The 26,707-nt window shown below is 42.8% G+C and overlaps 1 protein-coding gene across 1 annotated transcript in view; it reads left to right on the forward strand.

Annotated features, from left to right (window-relative positions):
- The window catches only part of NMNAT3 (nicotinamide nucleotide adenylyltransferase 3), a 124,523-nt gene extending 99,017 nt beyond the window's left edge, over positions 1 to 25,506 (forward strand). The window contains exons 3-5 of the mRNA XM_065942648.1: positions 7,966 to 8,149; positions 13,928 to 14,010; positions 24,334 to 25,506. Of these exons, the coding sequence (XP_065798720.1) occupies positions 7,966 to 8,149; positions 13,928 to 14,010; positions 24,334 to 24,740 (674 nt within the window). The 3' untranslated portion in view covers positions 24,741 to 25,506. The remainder of the gene's footprint in view (positions 1 to 7,965; positions 8,150 to 13,927; positions 14,011 to 24,333) is intronic.
- The last annotated feature ends 1,201 nt before the right edge of the window (positions 25,507 to 26,707 follow it).

A 26,707-nucleotide genomic window follows, 5' to 3' on the forward strand; every position in this document is an offset into this window, starting at 1 on the left:
GATAGCCAAACCAATTAGTTCATACAGTGCAAGAATATTTTGGGGATGAGAGTAGTATCTTGAAAATATCTTTTCAGGCAGGAAGTTACTAACTTAAGAAAGTTCTACAGGATATATTCTGTCAGAAGGAGAGTGATTTCCAGAAAGCAGGTCTCATATGCAAAGAGAAATGGAGTGCAAAGAAAATGTCAGATACATGGGTAAATGTAAATGAGCATTGGTTGTATAAAACAGAATAATAAGTTCTAACAGGCTAAGGGGAAACAATAGGCTTAAAATATGTACAACGCTAGCATGGACAGAGCTCTCCAGTCCTTGTGTGATTCAGGAAGAGGGGAAAGGTCTTCATTTACTTTGAATGTGAGACTACATTTAATTCCAATTCAAGGAGGAAAAAAAAAAAAAAAAGCCCAAACAGAAGTAGGACAAGAGGGGGAAAAAAACACAAATTATGTGACAAGAAGGAAAATATAAGATGGTAGCTTTAAACTTAAGTCTATAAGCATTCACATTGAATGTAAATTAACTTATTCCAAGCAAGAGTCAATAACTGTCAAGCTTGACCAAAAAAAATTATTTTTAATCCAGCTATAGGCTATTTACAAAAGACTTGCCTAAAACAAAAATATAGAAAGGTTGAACATAAAAAGGTAAAAAAATACATGACATGCATATACTAATCAAAATAAAACTGTTGGGGACTTTCCTGGTGGTCCAGTGGTTAAGACTCTGCTTCCAATGCAGGGTGTACAAGTTCAATCCCTGGTTGGAGAACTAGGATCCCATATGCTGTACAGTGTGATCAAATAATAATTTTAAAATAAGTTACACTATTGAGGTTAGGATCTATATTACTATCAGGCATATAAACTTTAGAGAGACTTGATTCACAGATATGATAGAATCACAAGTATATAGGCACCTAAATATAATAATTTTAAAATAAGTTACACTATTGAGGTTAGGGTCTATATTACTATCAGGCATATAAACTTTAGAGAGACTTGATTCACAGATATGATAGAATCACAAGTATATATGCACCTAAATAACATATCCTTAAAGTATATGAAACACAAGTTAAAAGAACAAAAAAGGAAAAATGGAAAAATTCACAATCATAGTGGGAGATTTTAACAAGCCTCTCTCAGTAACTAATACAACAGACAAAAAATTAAGAACATAGATTTTAAAAAAAGCAATTGGCAGTATTAAGTAGTTGGACAGAACATCATACAGCAATCATAGAATACACATTTTTAGGTACTCGTGGAACACTGACTAAAACTGATCATTTCCTAGGACATGAAGCAAGTATCAACACATTTCAGAGGATTGAAATCAATAGAGTATGTTCTTCACAGTTGCAGCTAAACCAGAAATCAGTAACAAAAAGATTACCAAAAATCTCAATATGTTTGTTTGTAAATAATTCATGGATCAGAAAAGGTATAAAAATAGAAAGTATTTTGAACTAAATGATCATGAAAACTTTACATGCAAGTAAAAAGTAAATGCAAGTAAAGTCATGCTCATAGGGAAATTTTACAGCCAGAACTATATAGGCGTTCCTAACTGTATTAGGAAAATAGGACAAATGGCAAATTAGTTGGTTGCACATCTATCACCATTAGAAAAAGAGCAGCAAAGTAGCACCAAGAAAGTAGGAGAATAGGATTAATAAAAATAAGAACAGAAATTGATGAAATGGAAAACAAACATTCAACAGAGAAGTTCAATACAGCCAAAGGTTGGCCCTTTGAAAAGACTAATAAGATTACAAGCCTCTGACTAGGTTGAGTAAAGAAAAAGAATGGAAACACAACCAACATTAGGAATGAAAAGAACATCCCTGCAGATGGTATCGACTAAACAGATAACAGAATATTGGGAACAACCTTATGCCAGTACGTTTCAAAATTTAAATAAAATGGACAGAATCCTAGAAAGATGAAAGTTGCCAAAAATTATAATGAAATTAAAATCTGAATTATTTTACAGCCATTAAAGAAATTAAATCAGTAGTCAAAAAAATTCACACAAATTAAGCTCCAGCCTCATAAGACTCCACCAGTGGCTTCTACCAAACACTTAAGGGGAGCATATGTTATTAGAAACCCATATAGTCTTTTTTTAGAGCATAGAAAAAGGGAACTTGTAACAGCTTTTATCAGGCTAGCATGACCTTGATATCAAAACTTGATTAGGACATTAAGAGAAAAGAAAATTGTAGACTTCTCTTGCTTCCTAAAAAAATATTACCAGAGTAAATCCATCAGTACATTACAAAGATAATATATCTTGACCTAACTTTTTATCTCAGGAATGCAATGTTAAAGATTAGAAAGTTAATCAATGCAATGCACTATATATTAACTGGCTAAAGGAGAAAAACCACATAGTCATTTTAGGAGTTGCAAAGAATTCATTTATGACAAAAGCTGTTAAACTATGAATAGCTAAGAATATCTTTTTTATTTTATTATGGTAACATTGATTTATAACATTATGCAAGTTTCATGTGTACAACATTATATTTTTACTTCTGTATACCCTCACCAGATTTCCCAGGTCACACTAGTGGTAAAGAACCTGCCTGCCAATGCAGGAGACATAAGATATGCAGATTTGATCCCTGAATTGGGAAGATCCCCAGAGGAGGGTATGGCAACCCACTCCAGTATTGTTGCCTAGAGAATCCCATGGACAGAGGAGCCTGATGGGCCACTGTCCATAGAGTCACAAAGAGTTGGACATGACTGAGGCAACTTAGCACATATGTTTGCATACCATCACCATCAAAGATTTAGTTCCCAGCTTCACCATACCGTTGATCTCCTTTACCCATTTCACCCTCCCTCCACCCCTCCCACTCTGGTGATCACTACTCTGTTCTCTGTTTGTGTTTCTTTTTGTTGGTTTTGTTCATTTGTTTTGTTTTTTTAGTTTATTTTTTATATTCCATATATGAGTGAAATCATACAGTATTCATCTTTCTTCTGACTTACTTCATTTAGCATATTACCCTCAAGGTTCATCTGTGCTGTAACAAATGGCAAGATTTCATCTTTTCATGACTGAGTAGTATTCCATTGTATGTATGTATGTATTTGTACATATATATATATATATATATATATATATATATATATATTATGGGCTTTCCTGACCACAACTTCTTTATTCATTCATCTGATTAGGAACCTAGGTTGCTTGCATATCTTGGTTGTTGTAAGCAATGCTTCAGTGAACATAGCAGTGTGTATATCTTTTTGAATTAGTATTTTTTGTATTCTTTGGATAAATATCCAAAAGTAGAATAGCTGGATCATATGGTAGTTCTATTCTTAATTTTTTTGAGAGATCTCCATACTGTCTTCTCCACCAAAAGTGCAAGAAGGTTCCCTTTTCTCCAGATCCTCACACTAATTTCTTGTCTTTTTGACAATAGCCGTTCTGACAGGCATGAGGTGATATCTCATTGTGATTTTGATTTGCATTTCCCTGATGTTTAGTTATGTTGAGCTTCTTTTCATGTGCCTAATGGTCTTCTGTATGTCTTCTTTAGAAAAATGTCCACTCACCTCCTCTGCTCATTTTTAAGTTGGGATTTTGTTGTTATTGTTGTTCTTGTTGTTGTATGTATTCTTTATATATTTTGGACATTAAACATCTCTTTTAAAATAGCATATTTGTCACGACAGATCAGGCTAGGCTGAAGAAACAAACCACACAAGTTGAGGAGCTTAACACACTAAATAAGGTTTATCTCCCATCAGATAAATCCCACGTAGGTTCAGAAGATCTGCAGGATAGTTTCCTCTCAAGCTCAGGGAGGAATCCCTGTGTCTCAGGGATCCTGGTAGGTCCCATAGACTTTGCTATCTTAATAGTAGCTTTCAGATTCACTGAAGAGCTAGAGGGTCATGCAAGGGTTTTTATGGCCAAGTCTACATGGTGCATACATCAATTCTACCCACATCCCATGAGTCAGTTCCTTCAGTTATCTCCAATTCTGCGACCCTGTGGAGTATAGCCCACCAGGCTCCTCTGTCCATGGAATTTTCCAGGCAAAAATACTTAAGTGGGTTGCCATGCCCTCCTCTAGGGAATCTTCCCTACCTAGAGATCAAACCCACTCTCCTGCATCTCCTGCATTGCAGACAGATTCTTTACCAGCTGAGCCACCAGGGACTATAACTTAGTCAAATCACAAAAACCCAACCTAATTTCAAGAGAAACGGAAATATTAGCTTCCTATAAGCCCTGAAAGAGGAAAAATAAAAATGGGTCCTAATGAATATATGGTATGTTCTCTGCCACACGTGAGAAAGGATATCCACAGAAAACTTATAGCAAACATCATATGTAATAACAAAGCTTGGAGATTTTTCTTCTGGTTTGGGCATAATACAGGATACCTGCTAATACCATTTCTATTCAGCATAATACTAGAGGTCTTAATGCAACAAGAAAAATAAAGTGTTAAAGAATTGAAAATGAAACAGTAAAATTGTTGGTGTTTTGGACATAGAAGATTAAGACTCTGAAGGTAAACTATTAGAATTAATGAGAGAGTTTTGCAAGCTTACCAGATACACATTCAAGATATCTAAATCAGTTATATTTCTGCATATCAACAAGGAGGAAAAAAAGTATTTTAGAAGTATCATTTATAGTAGCATCAAAAAATATCAAGAATCTAGAAATAAATCTTACAAAAGATGTGTTAAGTGCTGTACAAGAAAAATTGTAAGACTTTGTTTAGAAATATTTAGGAAGACCTAAACAAATGGAAAGATATGCCATGCTCATATAATAGAAGGCTCAATATTATAAAAAGGTCATTTCTCCCTAAGTTGAATTATAGATTTGATCCAATTCCTATCAAATTTCAGCAGGTTTTGGGGGCTGTTTCATCTTTGTGGAACTTAACAAATGCTTTCAAAAATTTATGTGGAAAGTGCAGAGTCAAGAATTGCTGAAATACTCTAGAAGAAGAACAAGTTAGGAAGATTTACTTAATCACATTAAGAAGTGTACTAAAGCTCTATTAAACAAGGTAGTGTGACGTTGTCTAGGGACAGTAAATAGTAAATAGAACCACAGAACATAACAGAGCGGAGAAAGCAGCTGGTACACAGATGGACACTAGGAATCCCACGTGGTGACACTGCACAGCAGGGGGGTGGAGGGTCTTTTTGGTAAATGATGCTGGAGTGATTGACTATCCAAATGGAAAATACTTTTAATAGAACACCCGTCATGCGCAGACACCAATGTGAAAAACAAAACTATAACACTTTATGAGATAATACAGGAAAATACCTTTATAACACAAAATGCACTAGCCATAAAGGAAAAAACCTAACAACCCAACTATGTAAAAATTCAGGACATTGGTTTTCAAAGGATTCCACAAAAAGAACGATAAGACAAGTGAGAGAAGTTATTTAGGACATGTATAACCAGCCAACAAAAGGCCAGTATTTGAAATAGTTGAAGAACTTTACAAATCAATGATAAAAAGGCAGAAACCTGAAATAAAGGCAAAAGATTTAAACAGGCACTTCACAAAAAATTAAGCTTGAATGCTTAATAGTATATAAGAATAAATGCTCAGGCTCATTGGTAAGCAGAAAAAGGAACATTAAAATCACGATGAGCCATAACTATACATCCATCAGATGGGAAAATCCTGACAATAACCCTGTATGGTTATTTGCTCGATGGTGTGGAGCAAATGAAACACTCATACACTGCTGATTGGAGAGTAAATATCTATAACTGCTTTAGAAGATTGTTTGGCATTATCTAGTAAAGCTGCAAATACATCTACCCAATGGTTTAGCAGTTTCACTCTTAGGAAGGGTACATATCCTAAGAAATATATGGTTGTGCACACAGGGAGACTTGTGCAAGCATTTTCATAGCAGCATTGTTGGTAATTGTCTAAAGCCAGAATCAAATGAACTCTATCAACAATAAGATCAATTATTTGGCATATAATCATGCAATAGAATATTATGTAGCAATAAAACTGGTTGGACTATATGAATTTTATTAACAAAAAGAAAAAGGCTTATTGAAAGAACAATTCAGTATGATTCCATTTTTTTTAAAGTTTCAAAAGCAGGCAAAAATCTTTGTTTTTTCAGGTTGCATAAATACATGATAAAGTTATAAAGGAAAGCAAGAGAACTATGAAAAAGTGAGAATTGTTGTTGTTCTTGTTGAGTCGCTCAGTTGTGTCCGACTCTGTGACCCCGTGGACTGCAGCATGCTGGTTTTCCCTGTCCTTCACCATCTCCCAGAGTTTGCTTAAACTCATGTCCATTGAGTCGATGACACCATCCTACCATCTCATTCTCTGTCATCCCTTCTCCTCCTGCCTCAGTCTTTCCCAGTGTCAGGGGCTTTTCCAGTGAGTCAGCTCTTCGTACCGGGTGCTTGTGTACACAGGGAGAAAAGTGAGAATAGTGATTAGCTTTCATCAGAGTGCGGGAGTGGTGATAAGGGACTCCATATCTTAACCTGGGTGAGGATTAGAACAGGATGTACTTTTTTTTTTCATTTATTTTTATTAGTTGGAGGCCAATTACTTTACAATATTGTAGTGGTTTTTCTCATACATTGACTTGAATCAGCCATGGATTTGCATGTATTCCCCATCCCAATCCCCCCTCCCACCTCCCTCTCCACCCGATCCCTCTGGGTCTTCCCAGTGCACCAGCCCTGAGCACTTGTCTCATGCATCCAGCCTGGGCTGGTGATCTGTTTCACCCTAGATAACATGTTTTGATGCTGTTCTCTCAAAACATCCCACCCTCGCCTTCTCCCACAGAGTCCAAAAGTCTGTTCTGTACATCTGTGTCTCTCTTTCTGTTTTACATATAGGGTTATTGTTACCATCTTTCTAAATTCCATATATATGTGTTAGTATACTGTATTGGTCTTTATCTTTCTGGCTTACTTCACTCTGTATAATGGGCTCCAGTTTCATCCATCTCATTAGGACTGATTCAAATGAATTCTTTTTAATGGCTATTATAACTCTTTGTAAAACTGTATTTTTTCATGCTCTTTTATGTGCACGTTTAAATCTTATAATACAATTTTTAATATATCATGTACTAAGTTAAAATATTAACTCTCCTCATAGATATTATTTTTCATCCTTCCCACAAGATGCTGCCAAGCAGGTATTATCCCATTTTACAGAAAGGAAAACTGAAGCTCAATTGACTCAGCATTTTATTCTTTCCAATATCTTGGTAACTTGCCTAAGGCTTCCTGGCGAGTGATGGAACTAGAGCTCCCACCCGAGTCCCATTCAGAGTCTCTCTGAGCCCCATTCATGCTCTTTCCACGACGGTTCCCTGTAGCTTCTACGGTTCACTGCAGCTCTAAACCTGTGCTGCCCTGTTCTCTCGCTGAGCCATGCAGCGTTGTTCACAGATGGCCCCCGTCATTGCCAGAGTAGGTCTTCCCTCCCTTAGCAGCTCAGTCCTCCACAGCCAGTGGTGGCCCTGTGCAGTCAGTTGCATCCCCCCACCCACCCACCTGGTCCAGGGGACGTGTCATTCATTTGTCTTTGATCCACAGAATCTCCTATTTGAGCTAAGCAGCCCTGTGTAGCTGTTGTCCCATACGTGATTAGAAGAGGCCCACACAGGGGGAGTCATTGCATTCCCCCAACGTGTTCTGACCCTAACTGTCCGCAGTGCCACCTGGGAGCCTTGCCTCAGCTGACCCTCCCAACCCCCCTCAGCTACTCCAGGGCATAGAGGACTCTGGAGAAGAGGCACATGATGCCTAAGGTGGCACCTTGACCTGACCCAAGGGAGCTGACCTGCCCAGCAGAGAATTCCAGTGTGAGGCCCCGAGATTTTTAGTGCCTGCCTGAACTCCAGAGGCCAGGCGGCAAGCCCCCGTACCAGCAACACCCTGCTCTCCCATGCCTAGGCAGGTACCAGGTGATCGGGGGCATCATCTCTCCTGTCAATGACAACTATGGGAAGAAAGACCTGGTGGCTGCCCGGCACCGTGTGGCCATGGCCCGGCTGGCCCTGCAGACGTCCGACTGGATCCGGGTGGACTCCTGGGAGAGCGAGCAGGCGCAGTGGATGGAGACAATCAAGGTGCTGAGGTAGCAGTGGGCAAGCGCTCGTGGGGTGGGCAGGGGCCACGATCGTGTCTGCAGAGCCCGCAGGGTGGCAGGCACGGATGGAGGGTTGAGTGGGGCTTCAGCCAGATCCTCGCACCCAAGTCATGCAAGTGTTTATCCTTAGAGCAACAGAGACTGACAGGTTCACCTTCTCAGAGAGGCCCTGAGTAAACAAATCACAAACCACTACCCTTCAGGGTACTCTTTGTGGAAAACCCCAGTCTCGATTCAGAAGGCTGAAGCATCCAGGGCCCAGGGCTCCCACTCAGTAGCTGTGTGACATTAGACACGTGATAACTTCTCCGGGACACCTTTCTCACATGCAGAATGGGGACAGTATAACCTAATAGGGATCACAAAAATGTAAATCATTTTTCTGACCCAGAACCACATAAGCATACACAGTAAATGAGACCTTGTATTATTGTCATCATCCACTAGGTTGAAAACTGTATCTTCATAATGGGCCATCTTTTCTAATTGTACAAATTCTGGGTTCTCTAAATCTGGACTTTAAAAAGAGCTATGAATCTAGAGATAGTTACACAGGAATTTTTTTTTCTTTTAGAATTGCTGTTAGTGTTGAGCATAAGTAATGGAGCTGTTTGAAAGCCCCAGTAGGCCCTGTATATGAGGACAGTCAGTATCTGACGTGTGTCTGGGGAACCTTCCTGGGAGTTTGCTAGGGAAGCAGGAAACCCCACCTGTCCTGCCTGTCAGAGGGGACTGTGAGGCGGGTCTGCCTGTCACTGACGACAGCCAGCTCAGCTGGAAGGGACTGCAGACTGCGGGCTGTGTCTTTTATTCATAAGGAAGCACTAGACTTGTCAGAGAATAGACACAAGGGGCCAGGTTGAATAATTGGCAGGCATGCCCATAATTTGGTTTTTACTTTTTACTTCTCTTGAAAGTCACTTGGGGGAAAAAATGTTTACCTTTAGCAGAAAAAAAGGTAAACATTTAGTTTCCATATCCTGTTCTTATTACATACCCTTTGCTGGGGAAAGAACCAGCTAGAAGTATTCAGTTACAGTGCTTCTTCAATATCTGTTGCCAAATTGAAGGAGAGCAAATATGAAATAATTGTTAGATCTATGCTCTTTTTTTAACATAAGGAATAAATTTACACCTAGATCATCCTTTTAGAATAAACAATGTAGTCAGCTCTCCTTTATCTAGGCTAACAGAGGGGAGTAGAAACAAATCAGATGATCCAACAAATCATTTAACTTTAGTGTGTAGTCGGAAACAAAGAGACACTGTCCTCCTCCACCCTTGGGAGGCGCTGTGGCCTCGGGCCCAGATCTTGGAGCCAAATTACTAGTGAAGTGACTTGCGGTGAGTGAGACAGGCTCCCTCTTCAACTAGTAAGATAGGGATGACATCATCTACTTCACTGGGATACTGTGGACATTAAATGAGGTGATGCAGGAAAGCACCTGGCTTATGTGCTGTGCTTAGTCACTCAGTCCTGTCTGACACTTTGTGACCCTATGGACCGTAGCCCACCAGGCTCCTCTGTCCATGGAGATTTGCTAAGCCAGAATACTGGAGTGGGTTGCCATGCCCTTCTGCAGGGGATCGTCCTAACCCAGAGATGGAGCCCAGGTCTTCTGCACTGCAGGCAGACTCTACCAGCTTAGCTACCAGGGAGTGCCCACCTGGTTTACAACAGGTGCTTAATAATGTTAGGGGCTCCCCTGATGGCTTAGTTGGTAAAGAATCTGCCTGCAGTTCCACTGCTGTTGGTAAGGAATGCCTTCCCTGCATCCCTAACTGGCCCATAGTTTATTCTCATAACAGATAAGCCATTCACGGATAAATAGGATTTGACCTCAGTACCACGTGTTAATATCCTGCTACAAAATGCAGGCCTAAGATTTACAGGATGCATTCTTTTTCTCCTCTTACTGTATCCTTTAGACAGATGCTTCTCAGCCCTGGCTGCACACCGAATCACCAAGAGAGTTTTCAAAAACACGGAAGCCTGAGTCTTACCCCCAGAGACTGGGATGTCATTGGTCTGGGATGGGGTATCAGGATTGTTAAGAACTCACTAGTGATTCTAATGTGTGGCCAGGGTTGAGGCCCACAGTCTCAGTCACCAAGTGTGTGAATCATGTTTTATGATTAATACCAGGATCGATCCAAACCAGTGGTCCCAATCCTGACTGTAGGACTCACCTGGGACGCTTTTTTTAAATGCTCAACCTCTCCTACCCAAGCTTTTGATTTTTCTAGAGTAATAGGCAGGGTCTAGGCATGGATATTTTAAAGGTTCACAAATGATTTATTTTGTGCAGCCAAGGTTGAGAATCCACTGATAAAGGCAGCACTGTTTTATCAGCCAGTTAAGAGTCTTTTCAGTATTTGGAGTGGCCTTCATTAGAAATTTTGTTTAATTACTAATGTTTTCCTAAGATTATCAAAAACATTTTTTAAGTGTGAAAATCTGGTTGAAATTGTAAAGTAAGGTGATTCTAGAAGCATGGTAGAATGCCCTAGAATGCTCACACCCTTTTGCTCCATTTAGTATCCTCTAGGTAGTTCAGATGGTAAAGACTCTGTCTGCAATGCATCAGACCCAGGTTCAATTCATGGGTTGGGAAGATCCCCTGGAGAAGGAAATGGCTACCCACTCCAGTATTCTTGCCTGATAAGTTCCATGGACAGAGGAGCCTGGTGGGCTACAGTCCATGGGGTCGCAAAGCGTCAGACACAACTGAGCGACTAACACTTGGTGGAGTCAACAGTGAATCTACATCATGGCGACAGTGACATACGTCACTATGAAGTCAGTTCACTGTAGGGTTTATTGAGTGTTCTTTTTCTCCTTATCAAGTTGCTTATTTTTATTCTACATTTTTTAAAGCTGGGTCAGGTTTCATGCTTTTAGAGCACTTGATAGCTTATTTCACTTGCCCTTTCCCCATGCTGGGCAGGGCTTGGTCATGATGCCGTGTGATGTGGTCCAGCAGCAGCAGCTCATGTGCCCCTTGGCAAATATGAGCCTGTGTTGTCCTCATCCTACAGATGAGGAAACTGAGGCTCAAAGAGGCTAAGTTAACTAAGTTGCACAACAGATAAGCAAGTGTTGGAACCCCAGTCTGTTGGACTCTGAAGCCATACGTATGGCCATCTTAAAAACCAGTGATCTACAGCGGGGAACACCACGTGGCTGACTCTGTTTCTGCCATAGTGACCCTCTGATCAGGCTTACCTGGAGACCAGGGGCTGCTGAGGACACAAAGAATATGCCTTCAGGGTCAGTAATCAGGCCCAAGGCTGGGCACACCAGGGTGCCACTCAGGCAAGCAACAAGAGGAAGCAATGACCCCACCCCACAAAGGCAGAGTGAAGGTCTGTGAAAAAGATGCATTTGGCACTGAAAGTAACCTTTTGCACACCAGAGTTCAGAGTTCCAGCTACTGTTCAAAGTAGGGTCAACTTGAACCAGGGACTTCAAGGTCAGTAAAAATAAAAGGATAATACCAGCTTTTACTGATCACCTACTATGTGTGCCAAACATAATAACTAGGCAGCTCAGCAACTCTCAGAAGTAGATGAGTTTGGCCCCATTTCACAGATGAGGAAACAGGTTCTGAAAGAGTCAACAACATATTCAAAGTCCTACAGTGAGAAAGTAAAGATGGCACCCAAACCTGTTTCCATGTGATGTGAAACTCCAGACTAATCTGGGAGTAAATCCTCAAGAGGTGGCGCTTTCTAAAACTGAAGCAGTAAGACAATAATGGAGGGACTTTCCTGATGGTCCCGTGGTCAACACTCTATGCTTCCAATGCAGATGGCACTGGTTCACTCCCTGGTTGGGGAACTAAGATCCTACATGCCATGTGGCATGGCCAAGAAAATATTTTAAAAATAAAATTTAAAAATAAAAACTGCAAATTTATATTTTAAAAAGACAATAATGGAAGCACAGATGAGTCCAGCAAGGCCCTAAGAAGACTCAGGTGAGTCTGTGAGACCATCAGGAAGGACTTTGAACCTGAATTAAATGTATTTATTTATCCCCCTTCCATCTTTTCTGAATTCAGCTGACTTTAGGTAAGCAGTTTCCTCGGTACCAAGAATATAAGGATAAGTTAAATGTGTTCCTGTTCACAATCCGGGGAGTGGGGGGGGGGGGGGGGGCGGGGAAGACTTAGAGTAAGGTTGTTAATAACAGCTCATGTTGATTGGGCACTTTTCTGTGGATGGGCTGTGCTAAACTCTTTAATTCAGCCTCATTATAGCTCTCTGAGGTGGATACTGTCATTGTCCCCCATTCTACAGATGAGGAAAGTGGAGGCAGATTGCTTAAGACACCCAAGAAGATTCCAGCGCTACTATTTGGAACCAGAATACCAGCCCAGGCAGTCTCATTCTAGCACTTAACTTCTACACTGCACCTTCTCCTAACAATCAGCATCAGCCTCTTCCCCAGCCAGGGAGAAGCCCTTGCTCTTTCATGGTCTTGTGATACTCAGTGTAGACAAGGCTGCCATTAACTTTCCTGACCTAATAACAGAGGTCAGCGAGGCTCTGAAAGTATTCATGACTCACCCAGCAGCATACAAGCAGGAGAGCCTACACTTGAACCCAGCCACTCTTACTGAAAATACCTGCTTCTCCCACCAGGCACTTTCCCCCAAACACAGCTCCAGTCAATGCAAAATATAGTAGGCGGAAGACGGAAGATCGGATTGACACAAGACTTAGTGCTTACCCCTGTTTGATTTAAAAAAAGGCACAGGTATCTTGATTTTTCAGAAGAGAGATTGCTAAAAGAACCTGGCCTACCAAATGGGTGTAAGTCTAATCACATCCAAACTGCTAACATATAATGAGATTTGCTCTGCACTCTACACCCCTCAGTGGATTTTGCACATCTACTCCTTTCATCTTCATAACCATGCTTGGGAGGCAGGCACTGTCATCATTCCTCATTTTGCCAGTGCTGAGACATGAAACACCCACCCAGGGTCCTACTGCTGACTGGTGGGAGAGACGGGATTCAACCCAGGCAGTCAAGCTCCAAACCAGGCTCTGAGCCATCACCCAGTCAGGTTCTAAAGTGCTAGCTTATAATCCGAGCGAGCCTCTGTTTTGAGAGGCAGCGATGGGTCATGCACTGTGCCAGCGCTTGAAGGTGTTAGTCGCTCACTCGTATTGACTCTTTGTGACCCCGTGGACTGTAGCCCACCAAGCTCCTCTGTCCAGGGAGTTTTCCAGGGGATCTTCCAAACCCAGGAATCAAATTTGGGTCTCCTGCATTGCGAGTGGACTCTCCACCTGCTGAGCCATCAGGGAAAGCCTGTGCCCGTGCTTACTGTGTGGTAACTTACTTACCTTCACAGAAGTCTAAAAAGTAGGTATATTATCCCAGCTTTTTACAACTGAAAATTTGTACTCGGAACTCAGGTCTGATTCTAATAGCTCAGGTCTTTAATCCCTATTCAGCTTTTATAAAAAGTGAGCTACTGAAAGAAAATACTTAAAAAAGTAGAAATCTGCTTGTTTTCTCCTTTCAGCTGGGGCTCATAGAAGGCAGTCTTGGATAGGGTGGTCTGTGAGCACCCAGATACATCACCTGGTACAAGGCCTGGAACACAGTAGGCCCTCAGTACATATTTGTGGATTGAGCTACCTTAAATGGACAAAGGCAGAATGAGACTTGAAATCAGAGGGCCCTCTGGGTGGTGTGGGGGGACTGTAGGCCACATGGATGCACCCTGAGCCCATATGCTTACCCCACAGGCATCATCACAGCGAACTGCTCAGATCTCTGCCCCGGATGGAAAACCCAGACCAAGGCAGTGCCAGCTCCCCCACCTCTGCAGGTAGGTGCTAACCCTCTGCTCTGTCGGGGGTGCGGAGCATGGGAGGTGGGGTGAAATGTCAGGGTTTCAGGTGAGAACCCATGTGAGCCCCTGGGCTCAGGTAAGAGTTTTTGAGGCCTGCTTGGGGTGACACTTTCGATGTTAAAAAATCAGGTTAAACAATCTGCCACTATCCCTTGTAAATCGTTGTTTGGTAAAGTGGAATTTCCTGCCCCAAAGGAGGTTACCTACCTTGTGACTTGTGCTTGTGACCTGGATTACAGCCAGGACTAAGCAGGGATCAACTTCTGGGTGCTGCTGAGCTAGTTTGAGAGCCTTAACCTTTTTGAATACAAAATGTGCTATTATATCCCTTAGCCTAACACTGGATAGCAGTGTTACTCAAGTGTTTTACTCGGAAGAGGAAACCTATTTCTTTATTTTCATTTATTATTATTAGTTGGAGGCTAATTACTTTACATTATTGTAGTAGGTTTAGTCATACATTGACATGAATCAGCCATGGATTTACATGTATTCCCCATCCCGATCCCGCCTCCACCTCCCTCTCCACCAGATCCCTCTGGATCTTCCCAGTGCACCAGGCCCGAGCACTTGTCTCATGCACCCAACCTGGGCTGGTGATCTGTTTCACCATAGATAATATACATGTTTCAATGCTGTTCTCTCGAAACATCCCACCCTCACCTTCTCCCACAGAGTCCAAAAGTCTGTTCTATACATCTGTGTCTCTTTTTCTGTTTTGCATATAGGGTTATCGTTACCATCTTTCTAAATTCCATATATATGTGTTAGTATGCTGTAATGTTCTTTATCTTTCTGGCTTACTTCACTCTGTATAGTGGGCTCCAGTTTCATCCATCTCATTAGAACTGGTTCAAATGAATTCTTTTTAATGGCCGACTAATATTCCATGGTGTATATGTACCACAGCTTCCTTATCCATTCATCTGCTGATGGGTATCTAGGTTGCTTCCATGTCCTGGCTATTATAAACAGTGCTGCGATGAACATTGGGGTGCACGTGTCTCTTTCAGATCTGGTTTCCTCAGTGTGTATGCCCAGAAGTGGGATTGCTGGGTCATATGGCAGTTCTAGTTCCAGTTTTTTAAGAAATCTCCACACTGTTCTCCATAGCGGCTGTACTAGTTTGCATTCCCACCAACAGTGTAAGAGGGTTCCCTTTTCTCCACACCCTCTCCAGCATTTATTGCTTGTAGACTTTTGGATAGCAGCCATCCTGACTGGTGTGTAATGGTACCTCATTGTGGTTTTGATTTGCATTTCTCTGATAATAAGTGATGTTGAGCATCTTTTCATGTGTTTGTTAGCCATCTGTATGTCTTCTTTGGAGAAATGTCTGTTTAGTTCTTTGGCCCATTTTTGATTGGATCATTTATTTTCCTGGAATTGAGCTGCAGGAGTTGCTTGTATATTTTTGAGATTAATCCTTTGTCTGTTGCTTTGTTTGGTATTATTTTCTCCATTCTGAGGGCTGTCTTTTCACCTTGATTATAGTTTCCTTTGTTGTGCAAAAGCTTTTAAGTTTCATTAGGTCCCATTTGTTTAGTTTTGCTTTTATTTCCAATATTCTGGGATGTGGGTCATAGAGGATCCTGCTGTGATTTATGTTGGAGAGTGTTTTGCCTATGTTCTCCTCTAGGAGTTTTATAGTTTCTAGTCTTACATTTAGATCTTTAATCCATTTTGAGTTTATTTTTGTGTATGGTGTTAGAAAGTGTTCTAGTTTCATTCTTTTACAAGTGGTTGACCAGTTTTCCCAGCACCACTTGTTAAAAAGGTTGTCTTTTTTCCATTGTATATCCTTGCCTCCTTTGTCGAAGATAAGGTGTCCATAGGTTCGTGGATTTATCTCTGGGCTTTCTATTCTGTTCCATTGATCTATATTTCTGCCTTTGTGCCAGTACCATACTGTCTTGATGACTGTGGCTTTGTAGTAGAGCCTGAAGTCAGGCAGGTTGATTCCTCCAGTTCCATTCTTCTTTCTCAAGATTACTGTGGCTATTCGAGGTTTTTTGTATTTCCATACAAATTGTGAAATTATTTGTTCTAGTTCTGTGAAAAATACCGTTGGTAGCTTTTAGGGATTGCCTTGAATCTATAGATTGCCTTGGGTAGTATAGCCATTTTGACAATATTGATTCTTCCAATCCATGAACACGGTATGTTTCTCCATCTGTTTGTGTCCTCTTTGATTTCTTTCATCAGTGTTTTATAGTTGTCTATGTATAGGTCTTTCATTTCTTTAGGTAGATATACTCCTAAGTATTTTATTCTTTTTGTTGCAATGGTGAATGGTATTGTTTCCTTAATTTCTCTTTCTGTTTTCTCATTGTTAGTGTATAGGAATGCAAGGGATTTCTGTGTGTTAATTTTATATCCTGCAACTTTACTATATTCATTGATTAGCTCTAGTAATTTTCTGGTAGAGTCTTTAGGTTTTTCTATGTAGAGGATCATGTCATCTGCAAACAGTGAGAGTTTCACTTCTCTTCCTATCTGGATTCCTTTTACTTCTTTTTCTGCTCTGATTGCTGTGGCCAAAACTATGTTGAATAGTAGTGGTGAGAGTGGGCACCCTTGTCTTGTTCCTGATTTCAGGGGAAATGCTTTCAGTTTTTCACCATTGAGGGTAATGTTTGCTGTGGGTTTGTCATATATAGCTTTTATTACATTGAGGTATGTTCCTTCTATTCCTGCTTTCTGTAGAGTTTTAATCATAAATGGGTGTTGAATTTTGTCAAAGGCTTTCTCTGCATCTATTGAGATAATCATATGGTTTTTCTCTTTCAATTTGTTAATGTGGTGTATTACATTGATTGATTCACAGATATTAAAGAATCCTTGTATTCCTGGGATAAAGCCCACTTGGTCATGGTGTATGATCTTTTTAATATGTTGGAAGTCTTTGGTTAGAAACTGGAGGCCTGTTTGCAGTGTGGTGGGGGATGCCGTCTTTGGGGCCGAGTTTGCCCCTTTCCCCTCCCCCCTGCGTCCTGCTTCGGCAGGGCTGGGCCGGTCCGCAGCCGGCTAGCTCTTCTCTGGACCTGCTCAGACCCTTTGTTCTGCAAACAGCCAGCAGTGTGTTCCGGCTGGTTAATTTTCTCTCTCTCTTTTGCTCTCCCACAGTTTAAGTTGTATCTCACAATAGCTCCTTCCGATTGCCCTCAGGGCACTCAGGCCCGGTCCTTACCCTAAGCAATGCCGCCCGCGTCTCTCCGTTCCGCCCCCACTTGCTGGTGGCGGATGTGGGCATCTGGGGTACTTTTCTGCTGGGAGTTGCTTTTAGGCACGTAATCTGTGGGTTTTATTTATTTTTCCTCCCAGTTAGGTTGCCCTCCGAGATTTGAAAACTTCCCCCAGACCCGCCAGTGCGAGGGTTTCCTGGTGTTTGGAAACTTCCTCTATTAAGACTCCCTTCCCGGGATGGGTCTCTGTCCCTAGCTCTTTTGTCTCTCTTTTTATCTTTTATATTTTGTCCTACCTCCTTTCGAAGACAATGGGCTGCTTTCCTGGGCGCCTGATGTCCTCAGCTAGCGATCAGAAGTTGTTTTGTGAAGTTTGCTCTGCGTTCAATTGTTCTTTTGATGTATTTGTAGGGGAGAAAGTGGTCTCCCCGTCCTATTCCTCTGCCATCTTGGTTCCTCCGCGGAAACCTATTTTTAAGAGTTTTAACATCAATTTAGATCTTCCTTTTAATTTATAGCTCTGGGTTTCTACCCCGTGGTCAGCTCCTGGTGTTTGATGGAACCTTGTCAGCTGTGATTTCAGAGCACCTCCCATGGCAGCCCTGGTACAGGGGTTAAATCCACAGCCCCCTCAGGCACATAACCTGGAGCACAGTGATGGGGGGCAGGGTGGACCAGGAGGAAGGGATCACTGGTATCACCCGGCCAACATTTTAACAGGCTCTTCCGTGGGACTGCCTCCAGCGGCTCTCCCAACTTAGCTGGTGGGACACTATTTCCCTATGACAAGAGCTCCAAATTGTCGTGGTTAAACATGCTTACAATGCTGTCTTTTCTATAGGACTTTTCAGAGCCTTTACTATGTTCATGTGCATGTGACTCTATGAGGAAGGGAAGTAGCTTGCAGCCATTCTTAGCACTTTTTACTCTGGGGCTCTTTTTAATGCATATTAGTATTCCTTAGGACTGGTGCTCCCCAGAACACAGACTGGGAATCGCTCTTCTAAAAGGACTTGAAAGGTGGGGTGAGGAGAGATAAACTAGGAGTCTGGTATTGACATATACACCCTACTATATATAAAATAGGTAAACAATAGGGACCTACTGTATAGCACAGGGAACAACACTCAGTATCTTGTAATAACCTATAACGAAAAAGAATCTGAGAACAAATATATATATATACACACACACACACACACACACACATGTGTTTAAAAATTAAATTAATTAAGAGGCCTTGAAAATGCCCTCAAGTTTCCCGCTGCAATCCCCAGATGCTGATCAACGCATCACTCACAGCAGAATCACTTCTGTGGCTTGTTAAAAACACTGAAGCCCAGGCCACGCCCCAGACCTCCTGAGGGCAAGGGGCCTGGAACTCCATGGTTAGTAGGCTCGCTGGGGATCTGCTTTACCGCCAGTTTGGGGAACTGTGCTGTTGAGTGGGAACTCAAGCAAGAAGGAGCTACCGAGTTTCCTATATGATCACCTTCTCCAGTATTTATTGCATTCCTCTGGCCTCCCTGTCTGCCTGTCCTCCAGAGCCAGCAGGGGCTCCTCCTCTCCTGTCCCCCAGCCCTCAGCACAGCACACAGTGCTCATTCTCAGCCCTCTGTCTTCTTTCTGAATCACCTCTGGCTCAGCAGTCACTCCTGATAGAGTTCTCGAGACGCTGACTGGGAACAGAGGTGCCCTGGTCTGGAGACCATCTATGGATAGCAGTGAGTCTAGCTGTGGATAGGGGAACGTTCTGGAGGAGGCAGTGCTGCGTCACCACTTGCAGGACCCATATGTTATCTGGGGTGGGGCACTCCTTGGGGCAGAGGAGCAGCTGAGTATGGCAGGCAGGGCAGGAAGTGCTGGCCACCTCATGCCATTCAGGATGCTGGAACCTGTGGTGAGAGAAGGAAGTAGCTGCCCGTGAGGCAGGAGGGATTCCACACTGAGGCTCCTGGCATCTCACCTCTCTGCAAATGCTTCCAGAAGCCCTGTCTCTTTGCCTGGCCTGCCTCTCCTCCCACCGCCAGTTGTGGCTCTGCTGTTGAAAAGCTGTCTGTCCTGTAAGGCCCTTCTCTAAGCAGGAACCTTCCCTAAGAAACCAGTCCCCCCTCCACCACTTCACGTCACCCACTTTCTTTTTGGATGTACTTGTCCAGGGGCTACTAGACTGCTCTGCTTGGCCCTATGACATTCGGGGTTTGTCCCTTATTCCCTTTCTGTACATTCAAACCCTAAATCCTACTCTTCTTGTTCTCTTCCAAAGTAACTGCTAAAAAAGGAAGTTTGAAGGAAAAAAAAAGGAAGTTTGCATTGAATGAAAAGTGGGCTTTTCAATTTACCAAAATATATCTGGGACTTTAAAAAGGAGTATGCCCTTTGCTTGATAAATTCCCCTTCTAGGAATCTGCCTGAGGAAGTAATTAGAAATTGGGACAAAGACTTAGGAGAAAGATGTTTATCACAGCAATTTTTATAATGGCAGAACATAAAGCAACCTCAGTGTTAAAATGTTAGGGAATGTGTAAGTAAATTTACTATATATAATATAGGATGAAGAACCCACACAAAAGGTTTTCATGATAAGGTGAAACACTTAGGAGGTAAGTGGGAAAAAAATCAGGATACAAGACTGGATAATCTCAAGTATATAAGCATAGGTAAATGTACTTTCACATCTGTTTGCATGTTTAAATAGAAAGACTAAGAAATATACCAAAATATTGACAATTTTTTGCAGAAAGCAAAATTATTGTTGTTATTTTCTTCTTTAAATACTTATATTTTCCACATGGTCCACAGTTGACACAGATTTCATGTTTATCATCAGAAAAATAATAGAGCAATTAAAAGAAAAAGGTGGAGTCTTTCTCATGTAAGTTTGGCTTCTGATGAGGTAACGTGCATGCTACTAGTGGCCTATTTCTAAAGGACCGTTTTGTGTGCCATGTACTCTGTCACGTGCTGTTCTGCTCTGCAGCTGAGCTCAGCGTCTTCTGGCTGCCAGGACCCTGCTTTCCCCATCACTGCTGTGATTTGTGGTCCTCCTTGGACTCCCCCAGAGGCATGTAGATTGACTTGTCCTGGGCCATTTGGGTGTCACGCTTTGGGACACTTTCAGTCCTTTAAAGCCCAGTTCTGACGCTTATGAAGGTAGTCCCTGCCTTGGCTGTTGGGGCCGAGCACAGCTCAGAGGATTCTCTTTCCATAAAACCAGAGAAGATGCTTCATCTGTTTCCATTTCACACTGCCTGTTCCAAGGTGGCCTTGTATGATTAGTTTGGGCATTCCCCTCATATACCAGAGGGCTTCCCTGGTGGTTCAGTGGTAAAGAATCAACCTGCCAATGCAGGAGATGCTTCAATTCCAGGGTTGGGAAGATCCCCTAGGGTAGGAAGTGACAACTCAATCCAGTATTTTTCCCTGGAAAATTCCATGGACAGAGGAGCTTGGTGGGCTACAGTCTATGGGGTTGCAAAGAGTCGGGCACACACACTTCAGATCCCAATACCTGGCTTCATCGTGGGTATCCTGTCTAGACCCGGAAGTCCTGCACTCCAGACACCACCCTCTGTGCCTGTGTTCATGTGCTGTGCTGGGCAGGAAATTTCCATTGCGTTCTCGCCATCACTCAGCTTCCATAACTCCCAGAGGAGGCTTTATTACCCCTACTGCAGCTGAGGAAGCAGGCCCATCAGCTGTAACTACCCCAGGGTCCTCGCAGACATGAGATTGGAATCCAGAGCTGACTGGCCTCAGGGTTGGTGCTCTTTAATGTTACAGTGTGGGCAACTGGACATTCAAACGAACAGGTCCTGGTGGCAGTTCTCTTGCTTTCTGTGTGAATCTCTGCTTCATCTGCTCTCCAGAGCCTGTGGTTATTCAAAGACAGAGCACACTGCCCCAAAATTCCCATGGACATCCATTTATGTCACTGAGTCACTGTTAAGACAAATCAAATTGGCAGCTTTTATTCAAAACCTCAGACTTACAGACTGTACTCTCAGAGTAACTCAGTCTGCAGATTTCATAGCAGTGATATGAATGTATCTAAAAGGAAATGTAACTGCCTTTAAGGGGCCTGATGATAGGACTGCCCAGAGTTGGGGTCTAAGGTGCATGTGGCTGGCAGGAGGGATCCGTCGTACCAGCCCCATGGGCATGCCTTTTGACTTGGCGGATGACGCAGGTGTGGGTACTTGTTCCTTCTGGGCAAGGACTCAGAGTGGATTGTATTCCATACTGTCATTGTTAATAAATTCAAACAGTATTTAATATTGAAGCAGGTGTGTGGAGATCATCCCCACAGAAACCCACAGGAGAAGAAACCCTGACCTGTGGGAGCAGGGAGGTGTGCCCAGACCCCAGGAGACCCTGGAATTCAATGCACATCTCTTAACCTCCCCCAGAGGAAGAACACGAAATGACAATTCAATGGCTTGAAAGATCAAACACTGGTCTCTTTCTATATTACAGATAAATAAGAAAGTAGAGTAAAATCTCACAGGTGTGGAATAGTTTGAATCCACATACATGTTGCAAGCAATGGGACCAGCCCAAATGAGTGAAAAGTCTAAGTTACTGAATAATTTTTAAATGCACTTAGGACGCTCTCCATAAGTGCCAGTGAGTGGATTGGTGGATAAGTAGGTGTATGGATGGATGGATGAATGGATGGATGGTAGTTAACACATACCACACTTTTTCTGTTCTCTGTTCTGTTTTATATTTATCAGTTCATTCAATTCTAAAATAATCCTATTATATAAGTAGTGTTAATATCCTCATTTTAAACTTGAGGTCACATAGCTGTCAGATGGCAGAGTCAGGATCTGAATATGAAGAGTCTGGCTCTAGAGTCCTAGTTCTTAACCATGGAGAATTCATGAATACATATCTTAATAAATGTTTGAATATCATTTTATTATACCAGTAGTAGACTGCTAAAGTGTTTGAAGTATGTTTCTATGATTACATCTGATGCCTTAAAATGAGTAAACAATCCAGTGCCATCGTTTCATGGATGGGGAAACTGAGGCCCAGGGAAGGATCTCAGCTCCAGGCCCGCAGCAGTCAGTACCCAACTGAGGCGGGAACTCTGACCTCTTTATGACATGTCCAGCTTCTCACTTTCCAGTGCATCGCTGGTCTAGTGCTCCTTTGTAAACTCATCTCTCTAGTCCATGTGCAGATTCTCTCAAAGGTTTCACAATAGAAGAGCCTAAGCTGACAATTTACATCAGGTTTCCCCCCAGCAGATGGTATCCCTGAAGCCCTTCCCAGCTGAGGTTTCATGGTGCCTGAAAGATGTTCTTGCTCTAGGAGCCCAGCCTTTGCTGTTCACTGAAGCTAGAACTGACTTCCAGAAGGACCGGAGGCCCTGCTGGTTGCTTCTAGCATGGACTTAGTTTTTCTTTTTCTGATTAGCCCATGCAAAGGGGACAGGAACAGGAATGGTGCCAGGAAAATCCAGGCAGAGTAATGCATGTACAATTCCTACCAGCAGGCGGCAGAAGAGCCCAGGGGTTTCAAATGCCCCCCAGTGGAGGCTGGCTGACTCAGTTAGCAATGAATAACCTCAGGCAAGTCACACGCCTCTCTATGCCTCAGTTTCCCCCTCTGCACAATGGACATGACAATAACACCTATCTCTTGAGGTTACTCTGAGGCTCAAATGAAATTAAACACTTAATAGTGCCCATAATAAACAGCCAATAATTGTTAAGTATTCTTTAATCATCACAATCATCAGTCTCTGTTAGAACAAATGCTAAAGGATTATCCACATTGATCAGTTGTTCTAGAGCTTTGTTTTATTGAAAACAGATGAAAAGGTCACCAGCTGAGGTCTTAGAGACCTTTTAGTTACCCAAAGATCCTTTATAATTAACCTTTAAGATGGGATTGTACTTATAAAGGTACCAGACATTAGGGCTGAAATAGATTGGCCCTAGTGGTAAAGAACCTGCCTGTGCTCCACATAAGAGAGACATAAGAGACACAGGTTTGATTCCTGGGTCGGGAGATCCCCTGCAGAAGAAAATGGCAACCCACTCCAGTATTCTTGCCTGGAGAATCCCGTGGACAGAGGAGCCTGGTGGGCTGCAGTCCATGAGGTGACAAAGAGTCGGACACAACTGAAGTGAAGCAAGCAATATAAATTTATTTATTTATTTAATTTGTTTTTGGTTGCACTGGGTCTTTGTCGCTGTGAAGGCTTTTTTCTCATTGCGGCGAGCAGGGTCTACTCTTCAGTGTGGTGCGTGGGCTTCTCATTGCCGTGGCTTCTCTTGTTGTGGAAAAGGAAAGGAAAGTGAAGTCACTCAGTCGTGTCCAACTCTTTGCGGCCCCATGGACTGTAGCCCTACCAGGCTCCTCCGTCCGTGGGATTTTCCAGGCAAGAATACTGGAGTGGGTTGCCATTTCCTTCTCCAGGAGATCTTCCTGACCCAGGAATTGAACCCTGGTCTCCTGCATTGTAGGCAGACGCTTCACCATCTGAGCCACGTGTCAATCTGCTTGTTGTGGAGCACAGGTCAATAGTTATGGCTCAGGGGCTTAGTTGCTCAGCGACTTGTGGGATCTTCCCAGATCAGAGATCATACCCATGTCTCCTGCACTAAAAGGCAGATTCTTTACCACTGAGCTCCCAGAGAAGCACAGGGCTGAAGTAGATTTTGAGAAAGGCGGTGACTTGCCAGAGGTCCATTGTCTATTAGTCCTAGGGCTTTAAGAACCTCACCTTCTATCAGAAGACAGAGTTCTAGGTTCAGCACAGCCCCCTTTGGTCTTGCTGGACCTGCTATGGGCTCCAGTAACCACAGACAGCCTTGTGGTATGACACTGAAAAAAAATCCATTTTGGATTATTTGGCATTTTGCCAACCTTAAACAAAAGATTTATTGGTTAAAGTATTTCTTAACAACTGTATGTCCCTAAAGTACTTTCAGATTCATCACATACTTTTTCTCCTTAAGTCATGAACACATAGACATTGAGTTCCCCATAGATTCCAAGAAAACCATTTGGTGAAAATCTCAAACAGAATATGATGCTATCTTTCCTGGCCATGACCCTCCTGTTACTTTCTTGAGATCCACCCTTGTTTTTCCAGCTGTGCCTGAGCTGAAGCTTCTCTGCGGGGCAGATATCCTCAAGACCTTCCAGACCCCCAACCTCTGGAAAGACACACACATCCAGGAAATAGTGGAGAAGTTTGGCTTGGTGTGTGTGACCCGAGCAGGGCATGACCCCAAGGGATATGTCTTGGACTCACCCATCTTGCATAGATACCAGGACAAGATCCACCTGGCCAGGGAGCCGGTGCAGAACGAGATCAGCGCCACATACGTCAGGTGGGCCTTGAGCCGGGGGCAGAGCGTGAAGTACCTGCTCCCAGATGCTGTCATCTCCTACATCAGGGAACACGACCTCTATCTCAGGGATCCCAGCCCAGAGAGGAATGAAGACTTGCCAACCCAGGGAGGGCCAGCCTCTTCTTTTCCAACCAGCTTGCCCTGAAGACAGGGCACTTATGTTCTTTGTTTTCTGAAATCTTTCCATTTTGCATTTGGTTTGTTTCGGCAATGATTTTGCTTCTGCGGCATCTTCTGTCCCAGGAAGAGATACCTTCTTCGGGGAGGAGCAAAGGTCTGAGTTACAAGGATGGACATTTATCATCGAGGTTAAAGTGGCGTGGCAGCACATCAGGATTAGACAGAAGCTCTCAGAACCTCTGGTGGAAGAGGCCTCTTTAGTTTGTAAATGGTATAGCTATGGCATGATCACAGAAGGTGGTTCTGCACATGGCAGGGGCCCTGAGGGTCAGATCAGAATTGCCCACAAAGCCTTTTTTAACTGGAACCAGGTGCAACCAGTGGGCCTTGATTGAAGAGACTTGACAGGATGCTAATTACCAAACAGTGGGCTTTGTCAAGGCCTCTTTTCAACGAAACAACGCTCATGGAGGCCCACATTCAGGAGCAGCGCTTTGTTGATTGACACTGAGTCTTCTTTTAGGAGCTGTTGTCTGCCTGCCTCCTGGTCATTGGTAAAATTTAAACTAAAATCTTTCTAAGTGGTGATCCTCAAACAGTATTTTTGATACAGTATACATATATATATTTTTAACACAGCTATTCTATTATATAAATGCCAGAGTTCCTGATTTTCAGGTTTCTAAAAAAGAACTGAGTTAAAACAGATGCCTTGACTGTTTTAGAGAATCTTTTTGAATGTTTTATGATGGCCTGCCTGTTGGAATATCGGCGAAGGGATAAATAATAAATTGACATCAAAAAGTACTAATGAAAAGTTTCTCTTTTTCTTCTTTGTTATATTATTAATGCCTGGTATATCAGCTGTTGCTTTTCTTTTTAGCTACTCCCTGAAATTTGCTACTGTTCAAGTCCAACCGGCATGAATTTAAAAGTTTCTAGTCCCAGGTACCAGCCATGGAGGAAGCAATTGCTTTCCAAGCGAAAGGTTCTCTAAGCTGTGGGTCAATGACTCTGTTCAGGTGAGCCCTGGAAGATGCCCCCAGGAGCCCGGTGTAGGTCCAGGATTGTCCTTCCACTCCTGATTAGGAGGAGATTTTGATTGGCCAAACCCTGTTTGAGTTGACTCTTTCCACGTGCTGACTGAATGCATTTAGAATTTACTTCTCCGTGACTTTGCCTTGGTTCATCCTTGTTACAAATTTAATCGTGCAGAAGCACAGAGTTGGTGGGAAGAATCTAGTATCTCCCGAAATATATCCCAGTATCTGCAGATGTGTCAGGATGGACATGAGTGAAGTTGGGAATCGGGGTTCCCTGTGAGGAGAGTGGAGGGGGGAGCCCTCCCATGGGAGTCTCCAGACTTATGCCCCTGTAACCTCTAAGCTGCTGACCTTTTACCACTCTGATGAGCTATGCCCTCAGAGGCTCCCTAAGGACCCTGCTAATTCAGAGGAATAGGAATCAAACAGACTTGCCCCAAAGCTGGCACAGCAAGCTGCATTATGTAAACTAACTCCCTTCTCTATGGCGGGCCTCAGTTTTGCAATCTCTAAAGTGGGGAAGTTTGGTTAGCCATCCTCTACATTCTCTTCCAGCTGATTTTCTAAGACTCTGAGTGCCTCTGACTTCAACCTCTTCACCCGTATGTGGGTCCAGTACACTTCTAGTCCAGCTGGACACTCCCCAAGGGCAGGGGTCTTTGTATTCGTTGCTCCTGTATCCTAAGTGCCAAGAAATTTGCTACTCCAAGTGTGCTTGCAGGCCTAGTGTTTGCATCCCCGGGGAACTGGTTAGAGAGACAGACTCTCAGGCTCCACCCCACATCTACTGACTCACTCTGTAGTTGAATAAGGTTCCCACACCGTTCAATGCACTGGCCTAGAGCTGTCATTCAGTCACCAAGTCATGTCTGACTCTTGGCAACCCCATGGACTGCAGCATGCCAGGCTCACCATCTCCTGGAGTTAACCCAAGTTCATGTCCATTGAA

This window comes from Muntiacus reevesi, chromosome 8, assembly GCF_963930625.1.
Source record: "Muntiacus reevesi chromosome 8, mMunRee1.1, whole genome shotgun sequence".
NCBI classification, from domain to species: Eukaryota; Metazoa; Chordata; class Mammalia; order Artiodactyla; family Cervidae; genus Muntiacus; species Muntiacus reevesi.